General features: G+C 40.6%; 2 protein-coding genes across 2 annotated transcripts; both read left to right on the top strand.

Moving 5' to 3' along the window:
• The first annotated feature begins 1,090 nt into the window (after nucleotides 1–1,090).
• Nucleotides 1,091–11,335, top strand: LOC115590484 (schwannomin-interacting protein 1). The gene is made up of 7 exons (XM_030431855.1): nucleotides 1,091–1,479; nucleotides 2,313–2,572; nucleotides 5,168–5,292; nucleotides 8,074–8,194; nucleotides 8,352–8,477; nucleotides 8,562–8,679; nucleotides 8,786–11,335. Exons 2-7 carry the CDS (start codon nucleotides 2,315–2,317, stop codon nucleotides 8,884–8,886), a joined length of 849 nt encoding a protein of 282 aa, XP_030287715.1. The 5' UTR covers nucleotides 1,091–1,479; nucleotides 2,313–2,314; the 3' UTR covers nucleotides 8,887–11,335.
• A 1,997-nt stretch (nucleotides 11,336–13,332) lies between these two features.
• On the top strand, nucleotides 13,333–23,896 carry LOC115589174 (P2Y purinoceptor 3-like). Its single transcript, XM_030429915.1, has 2 exons — nucleotides 13,333–13,583; nucleotides 17,986–23,896. Exon 2 carries the CDS (start codon nucleotides 18,152–18,154, stop codon nucleotides 19,586–19,588), a length of 1,437 nt encoding a protein of 478 aa, XP_030285775.1. The 5' UTR covers nucleotides 13,333–13,583; nucleotides 17,986–18,151; the 3' UTR covers nucleotides 19,589–23,896.
• Nucleotides 23,897–24,625: the final 729 nt, after the last annotated feature.

Here is a 24,625-nt window from a genome sequence, read left to right as displayed (position 1 = left end):
GACAGCACGAAAATGACACTATAGGAGGAAATCTAAAAAATAAAAATAAAAAAAAGGGGGGGCAAAATACAAAATAAAACGGGAAACCATGAACGCAACACCAGAATCCTGATTCCTGACACCTACTGCCAGGCAAAAAGTTTGAGTTCAACATTATTATTTTTTTTATCAAGAACAGGAAAAAACATAAACATAAAGAACTCAGGTCAAAAACAATGGCAGCACATACACGTCAAATATAAGAAAACCAAATGTACATATGGAACATACACTTGCATAGGGACAACAGCTTTTTTCATGAACTCAAAATCAATGCCACAATGTCTTTTGATACTAGCTGAATGAGACACACCTGCTTTGATTGGATTTTGCTGGAATTTCTATTTGTCATGAATACTCCAAGTCTAACCCTCAGTCATTGAAAAGAAAAGAAAAGAAAACACAGAAATAGAAAAATACTCGGTGATCACAGTGACAGACAATGGCTGTCTGTCTTGTGTGTCATCACTGCCTGTCCACCAGCCCACCAACCGTTCTCTCCTCCACACCACGTTTGAATCTGGACTAAAAAGACAAGAAAACGGCTGAAATAAGACACCTCCACCTCCACCTCTTCCACCCCCTCCACCTCCACTGCGTCAACCCACACAGATGAGACATGGTGTGACCGGAAGCACGCTGACAGAGCTGCTGGGTCAAACTGAGTCGTGCTCTCTGTGGTTCAGTCGATCATTTCCACGTAGGCAATAAAAGAAATGACCACTTTAGTTTTGTCCTTTTTTTCAAAATCGAAAACAGGCAATCAGTCTTAACCAGAATAAGCCTGTGTGGGCTATTTGACTAATGTATAGGCTCCAGAACACGTAGTATATCGTCTTACAGCCCAAAAGCATAACTAAATTAAAACAAAAAAAGGGCCATAATACTAATAATAATCACTCGAAGTTCGACAAGAAATAGCTAGCAAAATTAGCAAACAGCTAGCTACCTACAGCGCAGTCACGTTATTCTGGTGTTGGGGTTCTGTTAGCTAACCGTGAGAGGGCCTTTTATTTTGAAGACACCGACCGGAAGTTTCCCGAGGCGAGGTTTTCACTTGCCAACTTGTTCCTGTGCGAGAAATTCCTCAAGTTTTTCGTCTTTTGTCTGCGTGTTTGGACCCAAAAGTAAGTGAGTGGACACATGGGCAGGAGAACAGTCGAAAGGATAAAATTAGAAGAAAGGGCCCAGTTGTAAGTAAGGAATGTGGTCGGAGGCGAGGGAGACTTGAGCGGCTCCTGCGGATGTGTTTTTGCGCTTTCTTTCGGAGCTGGTTGAGTAAGAATACTGGGAGTGAACCTCCTGATGGGAAAACAGAGGACGGAGGGGAAGATAACCAGGAGGAGCTGAGGAAGGAGCCGAGCTAAATATGTGGCAAGTCTCACAACTGTTTCTGTGACGACGAGGGCAGAAGAGCTGTGTTGTACTTCGGAGAAAGTGGTAAGGGATCACTCTTTTGTCCACTAAAGACAGTTTGGGGCGAAACTTTGTCGTCTCTGCGGTCAGACAGTCAGGCCACACACACTCACAGAGTTTTCAAATAGGGTAAACTCTCTTCTAACCCCCCCCCCCCCCCCCCTCCTCCTCTCTGTATGTGTGCGTGCGTGCGTGCGTGTGTTTGTATCATGATGTGATCACATGTTCCTAGAAAAACTATAACATACGAGACCATACACACAATCAAAAAACAAAACAACAGAACAAACAAACAAAAACAGTGAATGAATTAATAAATGTAAAGAAAAAGAAAAACTGTGTGTGTGTGATTCATAATATCAGTGAATGCTTATACTTAATGGTAATTTACTCCAACACTTATTATTGCTCGCCACTCACAGCCAAAATATGTGTTTAATCCCATTTTATTGAATTAAACATACTTGTTTTTAATACAGTGTTTTCAGGGTATGTTACATAGGTACGACATGTAGTAGCTTCTACTGCAATACAATATTTGTTTGAACGCTGGTAACCCTACCTTTTCTAATATGTTAGTTTCAATTTCACAAACGTAGCTATGTTCACAGACATTGGTCCTTCGTATTAATATGTGTTAGAGAAACCAAGAAGCTTTGTTTGACGACCCTTGCTGCTGCTCTGAAGGTATCACCAGATTGTTCAGAGACTTTTGAGCACCTGGATAAGGGCACCAGTACCACATTTTCATTGGTTGCACAAGTGCACCTGAAATATAGCAGGTCAGATTAAAAATGTATTCAAATATACAGACATGTATGATTGAAACCTTTATCCTGCTGCTGCCACCCCTGCAGAGATGGAGGGAGAGAAGGAGAGACAGAGGGAGCAGCGAGAGGAGAAGGAGAGTAACGAAGCAGAAGACAATGCGAGGAGTGATGACGACACCGACCATGAAGAGGAGGAGGACGAAGGTTCCGAGAGTGCAGCGCTCGTGTGGCAGGAACGCTACGGCGAGGACAATCTGGGCCTTCCCATCATGCACTGGGAGGCACTGAGCCTGCGTATTGCCGAACTTGAGAAGCAAGAAGAGGAGAAGAAAGAGAAGAAGGCAAAGGTGAGTTCAAAGTCTGGGAAAGGAGAATATTATGTGAAGTCTTGGGCTGGGAACACTCAGTTTCTTCTGTGAGGACTGTATAACCGAGGCAATGTGTTACTGAATTTGATCTTTGTAGCGGTTTTAGGAGATATTGTATCTTTTGAGAGATAGATACTAGTGGAAGCATGTGTAAGGCGAATAACTTGGGTCCTGAGATGGAGCCTTGGGGTACTCCATATGGGATGGGAGCAGGAGAAGAAGATTCAACTTTTTTTACTCATCTTCGTTGAGGGAAATGGGTGTGATCCCATGCAGCTGTTTCGCAATCACCTGTCCCATCAACAACTCTGTTTGAAAGCATTTGAAAAAATACAGTGATAATTTAAAGGGATATTCCGGTGTAAATTTAATCCATGGTCTAAATCACCGTGAAACTGTGTTAGACTCCCTCTCGAGAGATCAAGTTAGCAGGCCGCTAATTTACGGAGTTTTATCAACCTCAGAAACGACCGCACGACAACAACACACTGCAGTAAATGGATCCAAATATAAACCGCCACCAAAAAGCCACAAATAATGCTCAGAACAGCACCAAACTTCAGCAACAGTACAAATAGGGTCTCAGCACATAGTCCAGGGCATCTAACCTCCGCTAGCTTAGCTAGGGAAGCTATTGGGAAGCTAAAAACATAGTTCAACTCTCCTCCATCAGCTTCTGGGTCGGGGAAGTCCCGACGCGACGATTACCGAGTGCGGTTAGAAATGCTCAATTCCGTTGTTTTCCCTGTCCGCTCTCGATAATAACTGTTATAAACTGGCAGGTAAGACACATATGAACTTTGATTGCATTTCCATGGAGTCATAATCATACATTTTCATCCATGAGCCGCGGAACTCTACTGCACTCAGTAATCGACTCGTCGGGACTTCTCGTCAACAGGAAGCTGCTGCAGAAGAGTGGTAAATTTTGTCAGCTTCCCAAAAGAAATCCAGCTAAGCTAGCGGAGGTTAGATGCCCCGGACTATGTGCTGATACCCTGAAGTTTGGTGCTGTTCTGAGCATTATTTGTGGCTTTTTGGTGGCGGTTTATATTTGGACCCATTTACTGCAGTGTATTGTTGTCGTGCGGTCGTTTCTGAGGTTGATAAAACTCCGCAAATTAGCGGTCTGCTAACTTGATCTCTCGAGAGGGAGTCTAACACAGTTTCACGGTGATTTAGACCATGGATTAAATTTACACCGGAATATCCCTTTAACTGAAGAGGAGGAGGAGAAGCACTGCTGTGTCCCTCCTGATCAATGGGGATGAGAGGGAGAAATACATCCTTAAAGATGAAAGTATTAATGACATTACCTGCAGCGATCCTCCAGCAGCAGAAACCATATGTGTATCTCTACATCAACAGATGATAGTTAACTGAGATATTATTTAAAGCTCCTGACTTGTTTCCCTTTGGAGAGTTTATAACTGCAGCTTTTGCTGATTAAACTTGCCACAATATTTGTTACAATACATGACTGCGTTCATGGAAATGTTTAAGATAAGTGAGAGCAGCCTGTTAAATTATAAAATCAGAGCGTATGGGTGCAGGTACCTTTTTCTTTTCTAGTCACACAACGTGGGCACTGGGAGTGAAAATGACAACTGCCTCAGTCTGAAACTAGCAGTGACAACTAAGATAGAGCCCTATGTCATCATTATGAGTGAGGGATACGGGTTTAGCCTTATTGAGGACAGCAGGGCAAGGAGGACAGAGGGGCCACGGGCAGGCGGAGGAGCATGTTTGACATTTCCTGTGGTCTCTCTGACCTGTCCTGATAATATTGCCATAAAGGCCTTAAGAAAAAAAAGATGTCAGTCTCCTCCGTATAAATCTCAGCTAATCAAAGTTCCTTTCACATATGAACTCCAGACAATATCCAGAGAATCAGAATATCAGAATATTGTCCACATTTGCTTGTTCACACATGCAGCACACAACAGGAGATTGTCCGTGTCAGACGTGTTCACACGTGTAGAAAATACTCTGTATGGTTTGGGTGTGGGGCGTTGCCTGGGTAGGGTTCACAGAATTCTCCAAAATGATCACTGCTTTTGCATTTATCAATACATGTATTTTGACATATCGGCAATACCTATGAAACAGTGAGAAGTGATATACAGGCGTGTATATTATATTATTATTTCACATGTCCCAGTCTTCATTTAAGTATGTGTTACAGTTGATTAAACCAGCACTAACATGGAAGATTACATGTCTTTGACACAGCCTCTTGTTGCTTTAAATTCACTCTGGACAACTGTCTGCTCTATTCACACATGTGGCTCACATGGACTTAGGTCTAGGGAGCTGGCAGGGTAAAGTCCGGGGCAAATAATGCAGACATTTGCGTTCACGCGTACAGCTTCTGATATAGTAACTCTGGATAAACTGAGAGTGACGGTGCATGTGTGAAAGGGGCTAAATTCAACCGGCTGTTATAGAACAGTCATTTTAAAGAAGTTAGAAGACCACATAGCTATCACACCAATGAAAATATATATTTGTATTACTGTCCCAGTCTGCTGTGTCTTTGTATAACCTGCATGACACAGGTGGTATGTTTTTCAGAGTGGACTTTTTCTGGACCAATGCAAAGCTCCAGTGAGCTGGGCAGAGGAGAGAGGGAGGAGAGCAGAGAGCTGGGAGGATGGAGACGACGCCTGCAACAGCCACGTGCTGGCACTCACCTCCCGGTATGCTCACCCACACACACACACACACACACACACACACACGCACACAGCCCTCACTTTAGAAACCGCTTTGACTCATGAGTATGGTGTCATGTGTGATGTCATTTGGATTTGGTGTGTATCATCTCTTGGCCAAACAAAAACACAAATTGTAGGGTTTGGTCGCGGTAATAGAGGAAGAATACCAAGAAAAAACCCAGACTTAAACTGGATTTGATTTGCGAACTCCAGAACTAACAGTCTAAAGAGAGAGAATGACTGGTTGCTTTATTTAAAAAGATGTACGGACAACAACTGTGTCTGGAGCTCTTGGGGAAAAAAAGGGAGAAAAGGATGATTCTGAAGAATGGTGTTAAAAAGTAATAAAAAAAGACTTGATTCAGAAGGTCAACATGTTGCTCAATTTTCCCAAATTTCCATTACTTAATTTATTTACACAGGTATAGACATAGACAGTTGAGACCATTCTAGAATAATTCTCCTCCAGCTCCCGATACCCTGCAAATGATAAGCAGGATGAGGGAAAACAGTATTCTGAAAGGGGAAATTTGCTTGTTATAGTTCTCCCTTAGGGCGCACTCACACTTGGCCCACTTGCTCCGTATTGTGCCAAAGCATGATTGTCCCTCCTCCCCAGTCCCCCGCTGGCTTGAACTCAGATTGCCCCAGCCCCAGCCGGGCCTGAGCATGGTTTTCCTTTGTACATACATCATCGTGTCACAGCATTTTCGCATCACAACAGAGCAACAACGCAGAGAACATGACTTGACTTTTTGTGGCTTATTTTGTGTGGTTTTGGTCACAGACAGCCCTCCCACATTCCTTGAATTCTTTGATTATGCAAGACACAATCGTACACGATGATGATAATATTTCATGTCCACGTTTTACGCACCCATGCATGAGCATCAGCACAGTGCCAAAGCACACCTCTTCCAACCGTGCGAGGGCCAAGGATGTGTACTGTGCTTGAGCATGGTACGGAGCGCTCACACTAGTCAAACAAGCTGGACTTTGGGGGTCGAACGTACTTGGCATGGTACGGATGGCCTAGTGTGAGTGCAGTAACGTTTGAAACTTGCTTTACTTTCACTTTACTGAAGTATCTGCAGCCTCTTGTATCTGCTTTGTTAAAGTTCAAGCACAGCCTAGTTTGAGTGTAGTGGGTTGGCAAAACGTGTTTTGTTGAAGGGTAACGTAATAATGTCGTTGCATTACACACAGCAACATTGCATGGATGAAAGCGAAAGTAACATTGCTTCCCGCTCCAAGGTGGAGGAGTCAGCTCCAAGGGGGGAGAGACTTCAGTAGTGTGGAAGTGGATTGATTACCAACAAACATTTTTATCTGCAAAATGTTGAAGTAAGGGGCTAATTTAACGAATATAATTGTCCAGTCCCACCACATGTGACTCATATGAAATGTTCAGTGAATACCAGCTGTAAACTCAAATGCATCCGTCCACAGTGGCACTGTACATTACACCAATAAGTTCCATTCATGTTTCATGTCAAATGTTTACTACTACTCACTCATATTGTTATAGAGCAGCCCTGGGTTCCAATGATTATATGCAATGTCCGCAGAAATACAGTTGGGAAAAACTTTGTTAATAAGGTCTGTGTACATGTTAAGTGATATTAGCCCAACTCATTTTTGGCCTTTTTCTTTGAAAGTCTATGTATGCTTGTAAATCACTGAAATTATTCATAATTAGCATTTTTAAGAATGTATTTCTAAAACATTTTGTGATTGTACAGACATAAATGAGTCAGGTTGCGAAAGCCTCAAAACAGCACTGTCAGCATGTTTTCTCAGCTTGTCTTTACATGACATTATATTAATAAAGTTAATTTACTCTTAATGAAACGTGTTCACCAATAAACAGACAGACTCAAGAGGGTTAAATCAGCCAGGTGTGGCTGTGCTTCAGCTCCAGTCTTGAAGACCTGCCTATAAGTTTAGAAAGCTACCAGATGTCACTGTGCTGTGTTCAAATCTAATAACGCTTCATGCAGCCATCACTACAATTAAGTCACGTCTTGGTCTAAAGCTGCCACTTCACTACAGTCACAACTCATTTCTCTGTCAGAGGCAAAACAGCAGCTGGGACCAAACACGTACAGGACTTTATTCATCACATTGTGTACAGGCCTCCAGTAGGGGTGTCCGCAATATTGCGATATTCACACTAACCATGATATTAAAAACCAAAATATTGATATTGTGTCAATAATAAACAAATAATATTAATGACTTTCTCTACCTTCCTACACATATACATGACTCATCATGTGATTAGTTTCAGTTATTTCATGTGGGCTAACCGAATCCTCTATATACACTTTTGTACCATTTCTAGACCAAACCATCTAGATTTATAAAGATCAACACATCATTGGTTTCATGCCCAGACAACTATCATTTGCATGTTTATATTTTTCTTTAAAGGTGCACTATGTAGTTTTTGGAGAATAATTTCAAACTCAATAACCCTATCCCTTTTAATATTTACAATAGAAAAGAAAAGACGTCATAATACAAAACTTTTAAATATTCTTTTTTCCATAGGTGAATAAACAAGCTGCTCTCAGTTCCCAGAAAAGCGTTTGAAGCTAGACAGGTGGCAGGGTCCGCCACATATAAACAAAGTAAAACAGTATGTGTTGTGTTGTCCTTTAAGGTCAGTTTGTGCGAGTGCAGCTGCAGGGTTATGGTAAGCTAGCTGTGTTGTTTTGGAGTGCCGGTTCATTCTTTTGAAGTATGTCGCGTATCTTCTAGCCTGCAGACACAGATGAATCTTCAGCTCTGCTTCATCAACAACAGTGAAAGTGAGGAAGAGGAGGACGAGGAGGAGAAGAAAAAGGGAGAGATCAGCAAGAAGGAAAGCAGCAACACACGAGTAAGTACCCCTAACACAAGCCGAGTTAAATCTAAAAGGAAGTTAAGATAAGTATGAGAAATATCTACAGTGCTACACACCCTTGTCCTGTTATTATAATGTACAGTATATCTTGTACATGCTTTTTCCACACTGTTCTCCGTCACTGCTGATGAAGAGAGGGACTGTTCAGGTCCATAAGAATCCTCAGCCTCCTGCCAAGCCGGAGAAACCAAAATCCAGAGGCTTCAGGAACACTTTGAGGAACCTACGAGACAGACTGAGAACAGACCACAAAACTCTGGTGAGGGTCAACTATGTAATCCTACTGCAGTGTCTTTTACTCCAGAATATAGTTCATCACATCTCTCCCCTCTTCTCCTCTCAGACTGCAGCTTGTAGTGATCCTGTCGTCCAGAGAAGACATCTGGAGCGCAGTGATTTACACAACTTCAGTATTAAGGACCTAAATGCTCTTTCCACTTCTCTAAGCAAGACCATACAAGGTACTCACACAGTAATTCTTCAACACTCTTAACTGCAATCCTAATTAGTATGTCAAAATGCGTGAAACTGAACTTTTGAACTTCATTTTTCATCCGTCCACATCAGACCTGAGCACAGAGCTTGTGGGCCGCCTCCAGGTTCGAGACCAGCTGAGGACAGAGCAGGATGCCATGCTGCTGGAGGTGCAGGATCTGACGTCACTGTGAAACTGCCGTTGCCTCTGTCTGAACTCCGCACGTTGAGTTTCGAAAGGGTCCTGTCACACGAACATTCGAAGTGTCACAGCCTTTGAACATTGCTGTGAGTCAGACAGTCCTCCACAAACATCTCAGTCAGTCCCTCCCACTGTTGGTCTGAACAGCCAATCGCTGTGGAGAGTGTCCCTCCAGTACTTGGACTCTCAGTTGTACAGTATGTTTTTAATGTTGTTGTCCGTGTTGTATATTTATATGGGAAACTGTCTCCCTGTGTCCACTAGCAGCTGTTTTAAACTGGCATACAACACAACCAGCTTTGTCAAGCAGGCACAGTCCCAGTGTCAGAGTTGATGGTACCCACAGCTACTCAAACGATCTGGACACATGGTGGCCTCAATGGAATATCTTTTGGGAAATGTGCTCTTTTGCCTTCTTACTCTTCATCAGATCAGAGGGTCTGTACATCTCCACCTCGTCGAGAGCAAATAAGGGTGTGGGTCATGCTAGACTCAGCTTAGCACCAAGACTGGAAACAAGGATTTCCACCAATACACTCCATCACTAAAAGCCTAAAGTCAGAAAAAGTAAAGAAGTTGGTTGAATACATTTTGCACATCAAGTTGAAGTCAAAATTGTACAGTTGTAGACTGTTTTGTGTTTAATTTTCTTCTTATACATCAGATTAGCAACGGAGTCTCAAAGCTTCAGCGGTTCAGATGATATTTGAGTGGTTCGTAAAGGAAAATGTCAGCCAAAAATGAAAATTCAGTAATTATCTACTCAGTCCCATGCCAATGGAAACTTGGGTAAAGTTTCATAGTCCACAAAACATTTTTGGAGCTTCACAGCACAACAGCATCGCAGCCTTCTCTTACACAACTGAAGTAGCTGGGGGCTTGCTTACACAACTGAAATAAACATAAAATGGCTCCATACAGCTAGTTTATCGCAATCTATGTGTCTGGAAGCCCTGATATCCTAGATTGATTTGAAAAGATAGAATTTATATTTTTGGCCCCTCTGTTTTTTAACAAAAGAAAAATATATCAGCCAATCCTAATGAGGTGAGGAGGTGTTTTTTTGTTTACAGAACCATTCAGTCCGGTCGAGTGAAAAGACAATGTTTTCCATCTCGTCACTTACATCTAACCGCCAGGATTTGTTGCTGCGGGTTCCTCAGCCAGCGCTGATGACTCACATCATGCACGAGAACCAGAAATGTGGAGTGTGGAAATGTGGATAATGAAATTTATGAGGACGGAACAGCTCCGAAATAACTAATACAGAAAGCATAGAAACAAAAATACTGAACTACATTATTTAAATACTAATATGTCTTATGCCGCTCAAATTTTACTCACACCAATCCGTGGTGAACTGTAGATGTCTTGATGGTTGAGCAGATACAATACATTTTTTCACAGAGCTAGGCTAGAATTTTGTCACTGGTTCTAGCTCATACTAAGTATGGCTGTGCAATATATATGTATACGATATATATCGTTATCGTGCAACGAGACTGAAAAGTGTCTGAGAATTTGAATATCATTATATAGTGATATGACATAAGTGCTGCATTACCATATGGTGATGCGATTTTTCTGAACATACCAGACTGTTCTACTTGTTCCAATACTTGTTTTTACCCGCTTAGATATTATATCCACGTTACTGGTGATATTTTATCATAAATCTTTTTGTGACAGTGTTCTGTGAAAGTACCAATAGTCATCCCTACAATATTGTTTCAGTATCGAGGTATTTGCTCAAAAATATTGTGATTTGATGCTTAATCCAAGCATTGATGGGGATCAGTAGAATGCTCTAGACACTAATACTGCAAAACTAACTAACATGCACATTTCAGAGTGTTTGTGGAAAGGATTTGTCCAGTGTTGATGAAAGTTCATTTCAGCCTCTCTACCTTAAAGAACCCTGTGGACTTTTTGACCACTGGTATGCTATAGAGCAATATTTTGTCAGAGTCCAGAAGAAAATTAGGGCCACTGAACAAAATCTTTGAGTTGTGACTTTAACCCCAGATTTGAGTTAAAACTCTTTTTACAGAAGCGCTATCTGTTATGAAGAGTCCTGCTGATGGTTTCACCATTCTCCGCTGGCAGTTAGTTGCAGTAACATGCCAAGAATCCTCCCAATGAACCAACAAAGGTACAGAAGAGAACACTGCTACCTAGTAAACCTAATCATGGCTGTAAACAATGAAATATGCTAATTCTATCAATTGAGCAATCTGTCTTGGTTTTGTACTTTGTTTCGTTTGTAGTTAAGGTCTATGATCTTCCTAGAAAACAGTTCATGCATGTGTTTTTGTTGGTGATCTCAATATCTCAACCCAAAGTGTTTGTTTTGTTTGGTTATGTAAGAGGAGATTGAAACAGAAACCAGGACGAACACAAAAGCAATACATAAAGGGAAATTAAACAATAGAACAAGGTGATGTTAGTTTTCTGTGGTGTTTATATGGTGTTGGTGTGTTTTTTATATGTGTCTCTATGGGTTGGGGTAGTATAATGTGTATACAGTGGAGCAGAGGTGGAATTCAGAAAGTGAATGAAATTCGGAGATCGGTACGCACGTCCAATAGCTCGTCTCAAAGTCTCAGCCATTTACTTGGTTTTCAGTTAAATGTCTAAAATAAGGTTTTCGATTACCACAGGCTTCAGATATTTACATGTTCTGTTCTGAGACATAAAATACATCATTAGATGTTCCTCAATTTAATTGTAAGGATCTTGGGTGTCTTAAACAGCAGCTGCTAACAAGTGTCTAAATGAGACCACAGATGTTGTCAGGGACATTAAACGTCATCATGCCAAACACGGAGACTCATCTACTCACTAATCCATCTTTACGGGTTGCAAACTATTCTGACGCTATCATAAAATGTTTAGATGATAATAACCTGCATAGTAATTGTGTAGTGAAAAGTATAGTGGTGGTGACGTTTAAGTCATGCGACTGCAGTGTAATCTGTTTATAGCCTGACACTAGCTTTTTACTTATAGGGATTTATTTCTGATTTGATAATCAAAAAAGTGGTGTTCACCTGTGTGAGTGTCATAAACTGAGTGTTTTATTTTCAGTGATACTCCAAAATCAAATTCAATAATCCTGTTGGTTTTTGTGAAGGGGAACCAGATCGATGCTGACTTCCGGGTTAGCATGCAAACACAAGTCATCCCTACAACAGTCTATTGGCAGAGGCTGAAATGTGAAGCCCCGCCTACAGGACCGTGCACTGCTGGTCGGACGAATCAGACGCGATCCTACTGGACAGTTTTGAACGTGTTGACAAACTGACCTTTGACAGAACTACTAGAAAACCACATGGACTTTCCTCCACAGTCACCTGACCTCAGCCTCATTCAACATTTATGGGAGCGCTTGAAGAGTGACAAAGCCGAGCATTCAGTGACACAACAAGAATTTTTGTGGAACGCTGTCGAAACATGCTGTGATAAAGGTTTTGCACAAACTTGTGGAGTCTGTGCCAGCTCAGTGCACGTGGTCATTAATGGAAAATGGAGAAATACTAAGATATTCTGAAATACCTTTCTCCTTTTTTCAAAGATTCAACCTTTCAATCAAATTGTAAAGCTGATTTGATCATTCATAATAAAAAATAACATATATGAAAATAAATGCAAAATAAAGTTGACTATTGACGAGTGGTCTACAGTGACCCAACTGTATAAATGATTTATGTAGGAACAATAAAGTTTGCTGATGCTATATCACTGACCTCTATTTCACCTAAAGTCAACTTGGATCCATTTTTATAAATTGCCTCCCATATTGTTCATGAGTGATAAAAAAAAAAAAAAACTGAAGTGGAATAACAGCCTGACATTGAGATGATTCCCTGTATGACCTTCTGTCACTCCCTGCTGGTAGTTTATATAATATTTATACTGATAATATGTCCGAAGATTATTTACTTAAAGGTCCTGGTCATTTTTGAGTCTTTTTTCCCCAACTTGTCAAACACTGATGCTTTGGGATTGTTGCTCATCAGTATTTGACGAGATGGGAATGAGACTCAGACAAATAGGACATTAAAAGACCCGTTAGTAGTTTTCTAGAGCTAGAAGGCTCACTGTTGATGTAAAGAGACTGGAAGTTATTTAAGAGGTACACAAATATACATGCATTGGCAGGAGCTGTTCATGTGTCTGTGTTCTCAGAATGACCAGTCTCTGTTGCAAAACATCCAGCTCAGCTCAGCAGGTGAAAAGAGAAAGCCCCTCTCTCTCTCTCTCTCTCTCTCTCTCTCTCTCTCTCTCTCTCTCTCTCTCTCTCACACACACACACACACACACACACACACACACACACACACAAAGGTGAAGCAGGGAAGAAGAATTGGATGACACACAATGACGGACAGAGGGAGGGACTGAATTACCATAGAAACTGGTCAGACTGTTCAGAGAAGCGATAGAGAAAAGGTGAAAGCTGAAGTGGTCGAACTATCAAGGTCAGCGGTCACCCAAACGTCTGCCACGCTGATCACTTTTTTCAGATGACATTTGCAGACCTATTTAAGTAAGCTATATTTTCAGGCTGCTCACATATAGGTGGACAGCAGTTAAAACCTTTTGGATGTGTTTTTGTGTTTTCTTTTGATTATTCTGATGGGGCAAAAGAACAGAAGCCATATGGAGTAAAAGTCCTTGCTGGCACAGGTAAGCTCTTCGTCTAACATCAGATTGCAGTGATGCAGGTATTTATGAGTGTGATGCAGCTCTCTACACAAACACTAAACTCCTAATGCACCTCTCGAGACTCGACAGCGGTTATTTCAGTAGTCCGAAATGTTTGCCCAGGTCATAAACTTTTTATTTTTAAACAGTACATTGCATTCGAATCTCACCCCTGGAAGATTTCTTAATGAGCCTGCTTATGAATTCAGAGGCAGAAGATACATCGGTTGGTTGACTGTGTATCCTTGGTTACATCAGATACTAGCTGCTCCTGGAGAATAAACGCATTTATTAATTTGGCCTCAGTCCAGTCCAGAAAAGAATTTGCCTTTTTCTAATAACAGGATATTGTAGAAAACGATAATTGTGACATGAGATTTGTCAAAACTGTGTGTCTGCATGCCCTTCAAAAGTCTTCAATTCAGTTCCCTTAAAGTCATGGAAATGCCTTGAACTTGAATTAAAGATTTTGTCTTAACAACAATGCTCCATTGAATCTGTTGTTGATTTTGGCTTTTGATCACAACTAGTGCACCTATTTTGCAGTAGAGAGGCTGTTGTTCAAGAACGAGTATGATCTGTATGTAAAAAATCTTACATAAAAAAATAGTGTGTTTGCAGGTAACCACAAATCATGTATGTACACGCTGACATTTTATGATATAAAGTCAATGTGATTTGTTGTAAGTGTGTTTCCGCCATTCCAGACTGCTGTTTGTCTCTGTTTGGTATCAAAACACATTAGTGAGTCGTATGATCCATCACGGTAAACATCACGTCTGCCTTCATTTTCGTCAACCGTTGTGTGCTCACATGCTTGAAAACTTGGTTACAGTATGCATTGTGCAAATGCATGTTTTCATAAACATCATGTACACATGAAACCCCGTTTCCCAGATAGATTTCTCCTGAAGGAAGCTAATGCATGTGGCACACAGATGAAATCAGATGTGTAATCTTCTAAACTTCACACTTGAAAGCCCAAAATTAAAGGTTGTTTCCACAGCTTAACATTTGATTGAATCAGATATATTCATGCCGTAATCAAAACACTACGCTCTCCACTGCTGATGGCTAGTAGTTAATGAGCTAACAAAAAAACATCAACTGGTTTCCATTCATTTCTCTACAATATAAAAATCTATCAACAGACTCTGGAAATGTGCAGAATACATCACAATGATCATCATGTCATTGCACACATGATAGACTATTCACACTCTGACGTCATGTTCAGGATGGGCAGCACAAATGTCATACTCCCATGTTCCAGGTTGCAAGCCAAATAAAAATGGGGAATCTGACAAACAACTTCATTTAAATGATTTCCCAATTAGAAGGAAATATTATATATTTCTATTGTATTTTTCAAATTGAATTTGATAATCCATCAACTCCCATTAGACAGTGGGTAGGCCTTATGAAGTCAATACATTTTGATAGGGTTACACCATAAGAAAGGCGGGAAATAATAAGGAAATATCGGTGTATATCTAGGACACATTTATTTAACCCAAGCCTCAAAAGTGAAATTCACTCGACGTACTATCAAGCTTGCAGCGTATAATTCAAGTTACGCCTTTCCTTCACATGTCATATAACGCCAGTGCCATATGCGACAGAGACATATTCTTGATTAGGAGTGGCTGGCTTATTTATCATAACAATGGTTTGTATATCTGCAGCATTGATTTTGAAATTCAACTAGAGAGTGTACCAACGATCCCCCCCATTCAGACCAGTGAGAACCACACGCATGGCACATGTGGCAAAAAAAGGTTTCCAAGCTGTCCCGTTCCTGGTTATGTGGCCCACTGAACAGATGCAGTAGTAGAGTTTCTCCAACTAGTATTTCCTGTTCCTGCTCAGTCCATAGACTTGAATTGGGATGTCCTCGGATTTCTGGGTCACGGAACAGTTTTAAGAATATAAAACAAAGACTGTTAACAGAGATCACAAAATGGAAAGAGTCATAATTGACCGCATTCGCATTCTGAGTTTTCCTGTCAATTGCTTTACAGACATCTCTTTAATAATGGTGTTCTACGGGTAAAATGCTGCGCTTCAATGCTGCAAATCTTTGGCTGCATGGGCAAAATTGGAAGCAAAGCTGGTCAGTGCTGTCGTATCCAGGTCTGTTATACAATCCTGATTCGCGGTCCTGAGGCTTCTTGATATACCTTTTGGACAACAAAAACAGGCTACCGCTACCTGGTGGTATGGGAAGTTATTTCCTCTCTTGGCCATTGGCTATATCTTTGAGGTGCGTACAAACAGACTGCAGACTTGATGGTAACCAAAACTCAAGCTACTTTTTAGACTCTGCTAGTTGATTTTTGCCAAACTTAAAATGTGTATTATGCACTGAATATAGTAATTAAATTAAATATAGTAAAGTAAAACTATAGTAATTTTTTGTTAAGGTGCTGAACTTTCAAATAACACCAGTCATTAAAAGGTTAACAATACCTGATGCTAATGACTGTCTTAACGGTTTACTTTATTAATAGGAAGTTATCTCATTAACCATTGACAGGGAAATCAGTTACACACCAGGAAGCTGCTCCAAAAATGTACTTGCTTTTAGTTCTGACACAGAATCATTAAACCTCTGCACACAGAGCATAAGAACATATTCAAGTCAGGATGTTGACCTTTTTTATCTTATTTGTGTTGTACTGTTAATATGTCATGCTACTGGATGACGCATTACCCTTATTTACTTGAACTCTATAGTTAAGTGGTGGTATAAACTGCGGTCGGGTCCCTTACACAAACACACATAGTGTCACTGGCCTGTGTGCTAATCCTTATATGCAGGGGTACAGCTGATGGTGAGGAGTTTAACTGAGAGCTGAGGTGTTGATTCTAATGATGCTGTATGCGTGACATACAAGTTCATTCTATTTTTAGATTTGTGAAGACAGCGATGACAAGTTATTGTGAATATAGTCAGTAGATAGGGGGCAGGACCAGTGTACAGCACAGAGGGGTGCATGAAGACACCCAGGGGAAGTGTGGTTACTTATTGCTGAGTTAATGGGGTGAGAAGAACTGAATCAGCAGCATACCCTTGTACACAGGAAGGCAAACAAGCACTAAGAATCAGCAGCATACAGCAGGAGGTCAAACAGATTGTGCAAAGGCCCTAGTCAACAGTGAGAGAGGAGGGGGAGGTGGGGTTATTCAGAGAACTGCCTCTTTCCACTACTCCATCTCAATACGAGCCTAGAAAATAATTGCAGTCTGTAGTATTTACCATGTTCATTATCTTAGTTTGCCATGTTTTATTCTTATGCATTTCAATATTAGCTGAGTAGCTTGGAAGTACAGCTAAGGCTATTTAAATTGAAATTTTGACCTGTTGATGATGCCTGAGGAAAAGTGAAGAGGCCCCCAATGTCACTGGGGTTCATCCTATTCAGGTTTCCCAGTGTTCACAGTGATTTGAGAGAGTGGTGAATATGACACCACATGATATTGTTGCTGGAAATGCACATTATACCATGTTCGGTATAGGTCTGATAAATAAAGGCCTGGTTGTCTCTGCAGCTGAGGTGAATGAAGGCCCCAATCAGTATTTTGACATTCGGAGAATCTTAATTTTGAAAATTTGAGGAGGTTTTGGAAAGCCAAGTACAGTGAGTGCAATCTGCAGGTCAAAGGGCCTGTGAGATCAGAGCACCTCAAGCAAAACACAGATGGAAATTAGTCTCAGCACCCATTCACTCAACTAAAGTTACATGAGTCTGAGCAGCAGTACTTGTTTATTAGTTAAACTTTATTTAGATGATGACCAACCATTGCTTTGTAAAGCCCAGCCAATGTTCGATTTTTGGGGCAGATGCCGATATCAATGTTAGAGTGAAAATAATTCTGATATAGATATATCAGCCAACATACACATATTTCTTAAGTGATCCTTGCGATGCGATGATTGAACCTTTCCAACAGTGTAACAGAGGCAGGATATGTGACATTTTCACTTTAAACTTTATATCCAAAATGACACCTGATAACAAATTATAGCACAATCAAAAATATCATCAAATATCAGCAGATAGAACTTTGACGTACCTCGGAGGAATGATCGTCTTTAACTCAACATGTTTTGCAGTTCTTCATAGGAGGAATTTGATTTGGTATGTAGAACCTAACTTTAATAGGTGATCAATAAAATCTTAAAAGAAACAAACAATGTATAGACTTACTTAAACTAATAAATATTTGTTACAAAAAAAAGAAAGATTAGATTTAAACCAGCTGTATGCAGATTCATCAAAACCAACTGAAAGCAACCACTTGTGATTATTTAGTGCAATGTGTCACTAAAATGTTATTGATTGCGACTCATTTCTTTGTCTCTCTGTCTCTTTATCTCTAGGTGAACATCTGGCACCATCTGGAAATCTACCGTACAGGATTGTACAACATGACCATTAAACACTACCAGAACAAGGATGACTGAGAAGAAGCCTGACAGAATCTCAAACGTACAAGCCACAGCCTTTTTCGTCCTTTTCCTCGCCTAAAAATATATTCATCTCACAATGTCATCAAGAGGTGGTGTACCTCCTAACATCAGTGTCTCGGTACTCCAAGACTCCCTGGGCTCCTTGTTACCTTCTCCTTCAACTACCCCTCCATCTCCTTCTTGCAGCATAGATGAGTCCTACAAGTATATCTTCCTTCCCATCTGTTACTCTTTTACGTTCATCTTCAGCATTTCCCTTAACTCAATCATCCTCTACCGCTCATTCCGCCAGACCAAGCGCTGGAATGCTTCGCTGATCTACATGGTCAACCTGGCATCGACCGACTTCATGTACGGCTTGTCACTGCCATTCCTTGTGGCTAGTTACATCATGCGTGACCGCTGGGTCTTTGGTGACTTCATGTGCCGCCTGGTCCGTTTCCTCTTCTACTTCAACCTCTACTGTTCCATCTTCTTCCTTACTTGCATCTCTGTCCACAGATACCTCGGTATCTGCCACCCGATGAAAGTCATCACACTGGAGACCAAGAAGGCTGTCAAGTGCACTTGTGTCGTGGTTTGGATTGTGGTGTTTGCCTTGACCTGCCCCATCTTCCGGTTTGCTCAGACTGGTCACGTGACAAGATTGGCAGGGCTTGGCTGCAATGCAAGTACTAGTGACAACCAAAGCCATGAGGTATCATTGATGAATTGTAATGCCAGCCATGGTAACTCAGAAGGGGTCATTGAGAAGTATCAGAACTGCTGGGACGATGCCATAGATAAGGAGTTTTCTGATTACGTACCCTATGGTATCATACTCCATTTGCTGGGCTTTTTTGTGCCTTTTTCCATCATAGCTTGGTGTTACTCTCACGTTGTGCTGACTATATTTAGGACTCTACATTCTCAACCTTCATCACGGAGAGTTCAGAGAGACAAAGGACAAGAAGGAATAGAGAAAAGAGAGAGAAGTAGCCCTGCAATATCTGGACGAAAAAGAAGAGGAAGCAATGGAATGTTGAGGGCATTAGGAAGACAAGAAGGGACTTCTATTTTCCTTGGCGCCCACTCCCCTTATGCCAATCGCAGACGTAAATCTATTAAGACAATCATCACTATCACCCTTTTATTTGCTCTATGTTTCTTCCCTTTTCATGTTACTAGAACCATCTTCCTTCTGTTGAAAGTCACCAAAGGAGTTCCCTGTCACACTATGACCATGGTGTCCATGTGCTATAAGATCACGAGACCTTTAGCATCGTTCAACGCATGGCTTAATGCTCTCCTCTACTTCCTGACGAAAGACAAGGGGGGAGCCAACTGCTGCCAAGCTGTAAACACCACCACCCAACCACATGGTGGACTTCTATTGCCACTGAGGATGATGGGAAAACAGGGGGATACAGCAGAGGGAGGGATCGAAGACGAAATTGACAATAAGGAGAATAAAGTATTTCAGAACTGTCCGTCATACATGAACAGGGCAAAAGTCAAATATATAGTTGAATGAATGTTTTCATAAGGAATGAAATACTGAGTTTTAGATGCACTGTAGGTTGTCCTAAACAAACTATTTTATCATATACAAAATGGTCACTGTGGGAAAAGCAATGATTAAAGAAGAAGCAAGAATCATAATATGCTTTCGATTCTAAGTTTAAGTACCTACTGCTGTTCTGCTACAAGCCATACCTTGACAGTTACCTAGTGGATAAATGCAATCCCAATCTAAGATCGCTGTGTTAGTGTTGTTCCTTGAAATTCACAATTTATGTTGTGAAATGGTCTATCAAACCAAATCATGTTTTACCTACACCAGACCAAGTATTTCAGTTGCCTAAACCTAACCAAGCAGCAACACAAATCTGAAAAGAAATGTAAAATGATAAGTTAAATTAGCACTGGGGGCACTGTGCTTGACCCACTCAGCCAAGACTGCTTGCCACAACTTTAGTTTTTTGAAATAACAGTCCTGGAGAAATCACTGATTATGATCAAAACCAACATGCCCAGACTAGCAACTGTGTTCTTGGGCAGTTGCAATGATGATCCTGGAACAAAATGAATCATTATGACTCTAGGAACAACACCACCACCACAGCGATATCAGATACAATGTAAATGAATATTCAAATGTGACAAACCATCAAGGAGATAATCTGTTTTATTTCAGGACGTGTGTGTTTATAGTGTGTTATAGATTAAATGTGCAACACTAGGATCACTGATTCCCTTTTCAGGCCAGAGTATGCTTGTAATTAAATTGTTTGTACAAGGATTCGTCCAACCAGGTCTCAAGGCAAAAGGGTTTCTAGGAAAAGCCTGTGGTCAAGATATTCCTTCATTGTACACAACATAATTGTGTTGAGGATGAATAAGTTGAACAGAGTTTGACACAGACATCTAAACCCTCCATTCATTCACACCAAACATTGTTGGGGCAGGGGGTTTCGGTCGCCGTTAGACAATCTGACAATCAGTGCTACATCACAAGTTACTTTACTTTCATTACTCAACCCAGCTTAAGGCATCTAACGCTAATTCAGACTGCAGGAAAATCCGACTTTGTTCCTCACATCAGTTCTTTAAGACAGACTGTCCGCACGTTTATTTTGCAAATTATTTGATTGGAATTTTGTGTGTAACTAAATACACATGCTTTCCAACAACAGAAGCATGAGAAACTGAAATCCACCACCTTGTCCTCCAAACAATCATGATGCCAGCAGATGGTTACTTTAGCGTGATTATTCTTAGACTGATGTTCACTGTATACAGCTCGAATAATTCTGTTGCACTTCAGTCTCGCTGTTGTGCATCGTGCTGTGACTGTCACAAAAGATGCTTTGAAATACAACATGAGTGGCCAGAGTTTCAAGACAAAGACACATCTATAGAAATCAGATTTTAATCACCCTTTCAAAACGTCTCCAAAATGTTCCTTGTATCCGGATACATTGGGATATTCCGAAAGATGGGTTTGGGCCGTCAGTCTGAACAAGGGCTTCATTAGTGCAGTCAGATTTTTTACCCATCTGCTGAGGAAATGTGACTCTGGTTACTCTACTGTTGTGGTGGTGCTACATTCCATAGGTCAGTGTTTAGTAAATATTCCATTGACAGTGTGCTGGTGCAGTTACTTTCCCCTTGAACAAAACTGCCCTCCCATTTATTTGGAGAAACCCAGAGATGGCAAAATAAAATGCAATAAATTATATAATATACTGCACATATCAATCTTCTCTTCCACTAATCTAATACTGGTGCCATATGTGGAAAATAAAAGCAACTCACTCAACTGATGACTCACAGTTATATATGCCATTTTAGTTCAGCCAAACACAAACATTCTTTCATTTGATGGTATGACTTGATGATGATCGTACGGACATATGAAATACACATGCTTCAAAGGAAGTGCATTGCAGATTATGGAACAGCGGTTGAAGCCCCTTTAACCCCCACCTCTCCATCATCAGCCTTGGTTGGGTTGCCTGACACAATTCTTGGTACTTCCCAAAATCGACAAACCAATATTCACAGCTACTTCATACAGGGATTGACCAGGTGTGTGGTTAATTTTTGCTTGAACAAATGAGTGCAACACTATGAAAGCCTGCAAATAGAAACAGAAAAGAGTAGACTGTTACCCCACCTTTGCCTTTCAGATTAGATAATAGCACTATGATAATAAGTAATATCTAGGGATGCACAATATTGGGGTTTTTTTTCGCCGTTATCCGATATGCCGAAATTTTACAACGCATTTGGCCAAGAACCGATACTGATTTTGGGGGATTTTCCACTATCCAAACATGCTGTCAAAAGCAATTGCGATTGCAGCTGCAGTGTGAGATCCTCAGCACTCTCATGAATGAAGGTCTCTCCATTGTGCCATGAGGCTCAGCATGCTAACAGGGCTAACACTTGATACCAAAATGTCTGTCGTAAAATACAACCAAATGACACTGGCAATGAGCTTCTAAACATTGTTGTAAATGACTGCTTGCAACTCAGGTAAGGCCACATCAGAAAAATACCTCTGACTGGGGACCGTCTAGCAAGGCGACTCACGTCATCCTCGCACTGGTGACATGATGACATGGAAGTCATGCATTTGATCAAGGAAGCAGCAGTCTATTATTGTATCTGTTTATTACATCGGTGGATATCAGCATGTTGGCCGATGTAAGCTAGTTCGTTTTAAAGCCAATATCAGCCGATAATATCGTGCATCCCTAGTTTTATCCTGTTAAGTGCACCATAGTGCATGCCAACCAACACCACAGCTAGGACTAACAATTAAATGGAGAAAAAAGGCTACAGAGCTGTTCAACTGTCCAGACAAATGTGCTGTAGTTAGAACACTGGTTATGTGCTTACTAATTATGACTTCTTTTCCATGGTTTAAAAATGACCCCCAAAATGTAGATACTGCACTCTGATTTTGTATTGCTTTAAACTGATATCTTGTGAACGCAAAGGCAAGGTGCAGTATCCACAGCCTTATGTCTAATTCCTGAGAAAATCTATATCTGATTAGATTTTTTCATTAGAATGTAACTTTTCTTGATTGTTTGCATGATATAAGAAAGAAAACTCAATCAAGTCCTTAAGTATTATCATGTGTAGTTTTACCTTTTATGGCTTGATGTATTTATTTTAATTGTATTTATGTAAACATTAGAATAATACAGTCTGCTCTCATAGAATCAAATTCCTGAATAAATTTTCATCATCTTTTGATCAAAATCATCCATTATATAAATTATGATTTTGCTGCATAGTGTGCAATGTACCACCTGATTTTGGTTGTACTATCTGTTCCCTGTAACCCCTAAAACATAGGAGAGAGGGGGGGAGGCAAAAGGAGGAGTGGGCTGTCAGTCTGTCAACTAATGTCAGTGTACTCTCATGTCCTGTATAACTAGCTAGCACTAGCACAGTGCTATCTGAGTTATTGTGACTTATACTGTGATCAGGTCAGCCGATAATTCAACCAATCAATCAATCAATCAATCAATCAATCAATAAGTCAATTTGTCTCGCTTTGTTCATTCTTGTTCACAGAAGTCATTCCCTGGCACCTCCTTCCCAATGACATTATGTTTCATGACTTTGTTAAAGACAGCCAGCTATTATTGGTTGGGGACCACATGAAGTCTAGTGAGTCTCTTGGTCAAGTCACAGCATGGCAAGTATTTATGACCATATGATCACATACTCAGACACTGGTACTCAGAAACTGGTGTGTTTGAAGCAAACTGAACCCTGCAGGGTCTATCCAAGTTAACATTGGGCGAGCGGATGGACAGGTCACCAGTTAATCTAATTAAGACCATATTGTCAAATATGTTCTTGATTAGATTGGTCCAATGCCAACTGAACTTGTCAGTTTTTGACAGCCAGGGAATGAGACTCATCAACACCCACCTTTCTTCGGATTCACTTACTGCACCTTTAACTGTTAATCTACACTGGTTTCATTGTTTTATCACGTTGTCATAAACATTGTTACTGTTTTTCTTGTTACTGTATTACTCTACTATTTCTCTTATTTTGTCTTGATGATCTTTTAATGCAGCTTACAGTGTAAGTTATTATACTGATGTTGTTTTGTTTTTTTTGTAAATATGAGACATTTTGGTGTGACAGTGCACTTAAATAAAACTTGATTTAAACTGCAATGTTGGAAAAATGAAAATTTGACCTGTTGGTGACACCTGAGGAAAGGTCAAAGTCATGAGGATTCGCCCTTTAAGTGTGTCTGAATGTCTGTATGGTGTGAAGAAACGATAAACAAGATATTGTGATCTTAGGAACTGTTCGATATTTCACATTTCTCTTCTCAGTGTGGATCAGACAGTTTTGGGGTGGCTTTAAGTGTGAGTCTGTAGAAAATCTCTACCTAACAACTGAACAGTACACCCCAGGTGTCCAAACTACTCTATTGAGATGTCGTCTTTACTGCATACTCTTTGTCTAAGACCATCAGTTAGCCAAGTGCCATAAAACAACAAAAGAGAAGCTGCTTTGTAGCTCTGCAACTGGGTTTTAAACTTGCGCACAAGAGCAGATAGAGTGATTACAAGTGAAACTCAACTTTCTGTGCTGTTGTTTCTGTAGCATTTATCCATGTTACTAGTCCCTCCATGACTGACCTGTACTACTTTGCCTCTAATCTGCAGGTCATACCTTTGTCAAAGTAAGTTAGAATGCCGGTACTGCAGTGACTATCCACATTGACAAATTAAAAAAAAGGGTTTTAAACTGGTGCACAAGGCAAAATTGAGTGAATACACAGGGAAAATTACATTACACTCCCTCATGTTTTCGGTCTTTCAAGCTGCTAGTCCGATTGCCAGCTTGCGTGATGGAGGCTGCAACATGACTTTGGGTTGCGTTTAGACAAGATTGAGCCTGTTTTCATTTTTGGTTGCCGATTTATTTTCTATTGGCACACCCTGTGGTCCACCACAGCCCTCATGCATTTCCCTCATTAAAATGAATTGGTTTCTGTTGTCTATCCCTTTGCAAAGAAAACAAA

Source organism: Sparus aurata, chromosome 10, assembly GCF_900880675.1.
Source record: "Sparus aurata chromosome 10, fSpaAur1.1, whole genome shotgun sequence".
NCBI classification, from domain to species: domain Eukaryota; kingdom Metazoa; phylum Chordata; class Actinopteri; order Spariformes; family Sparidae; genus Sparus; species Sparus aurata.
Note: the sequence above shows the minus strand (reverse complement) of the source record. Positions and strands in the feature narration are given on the sequence as shown.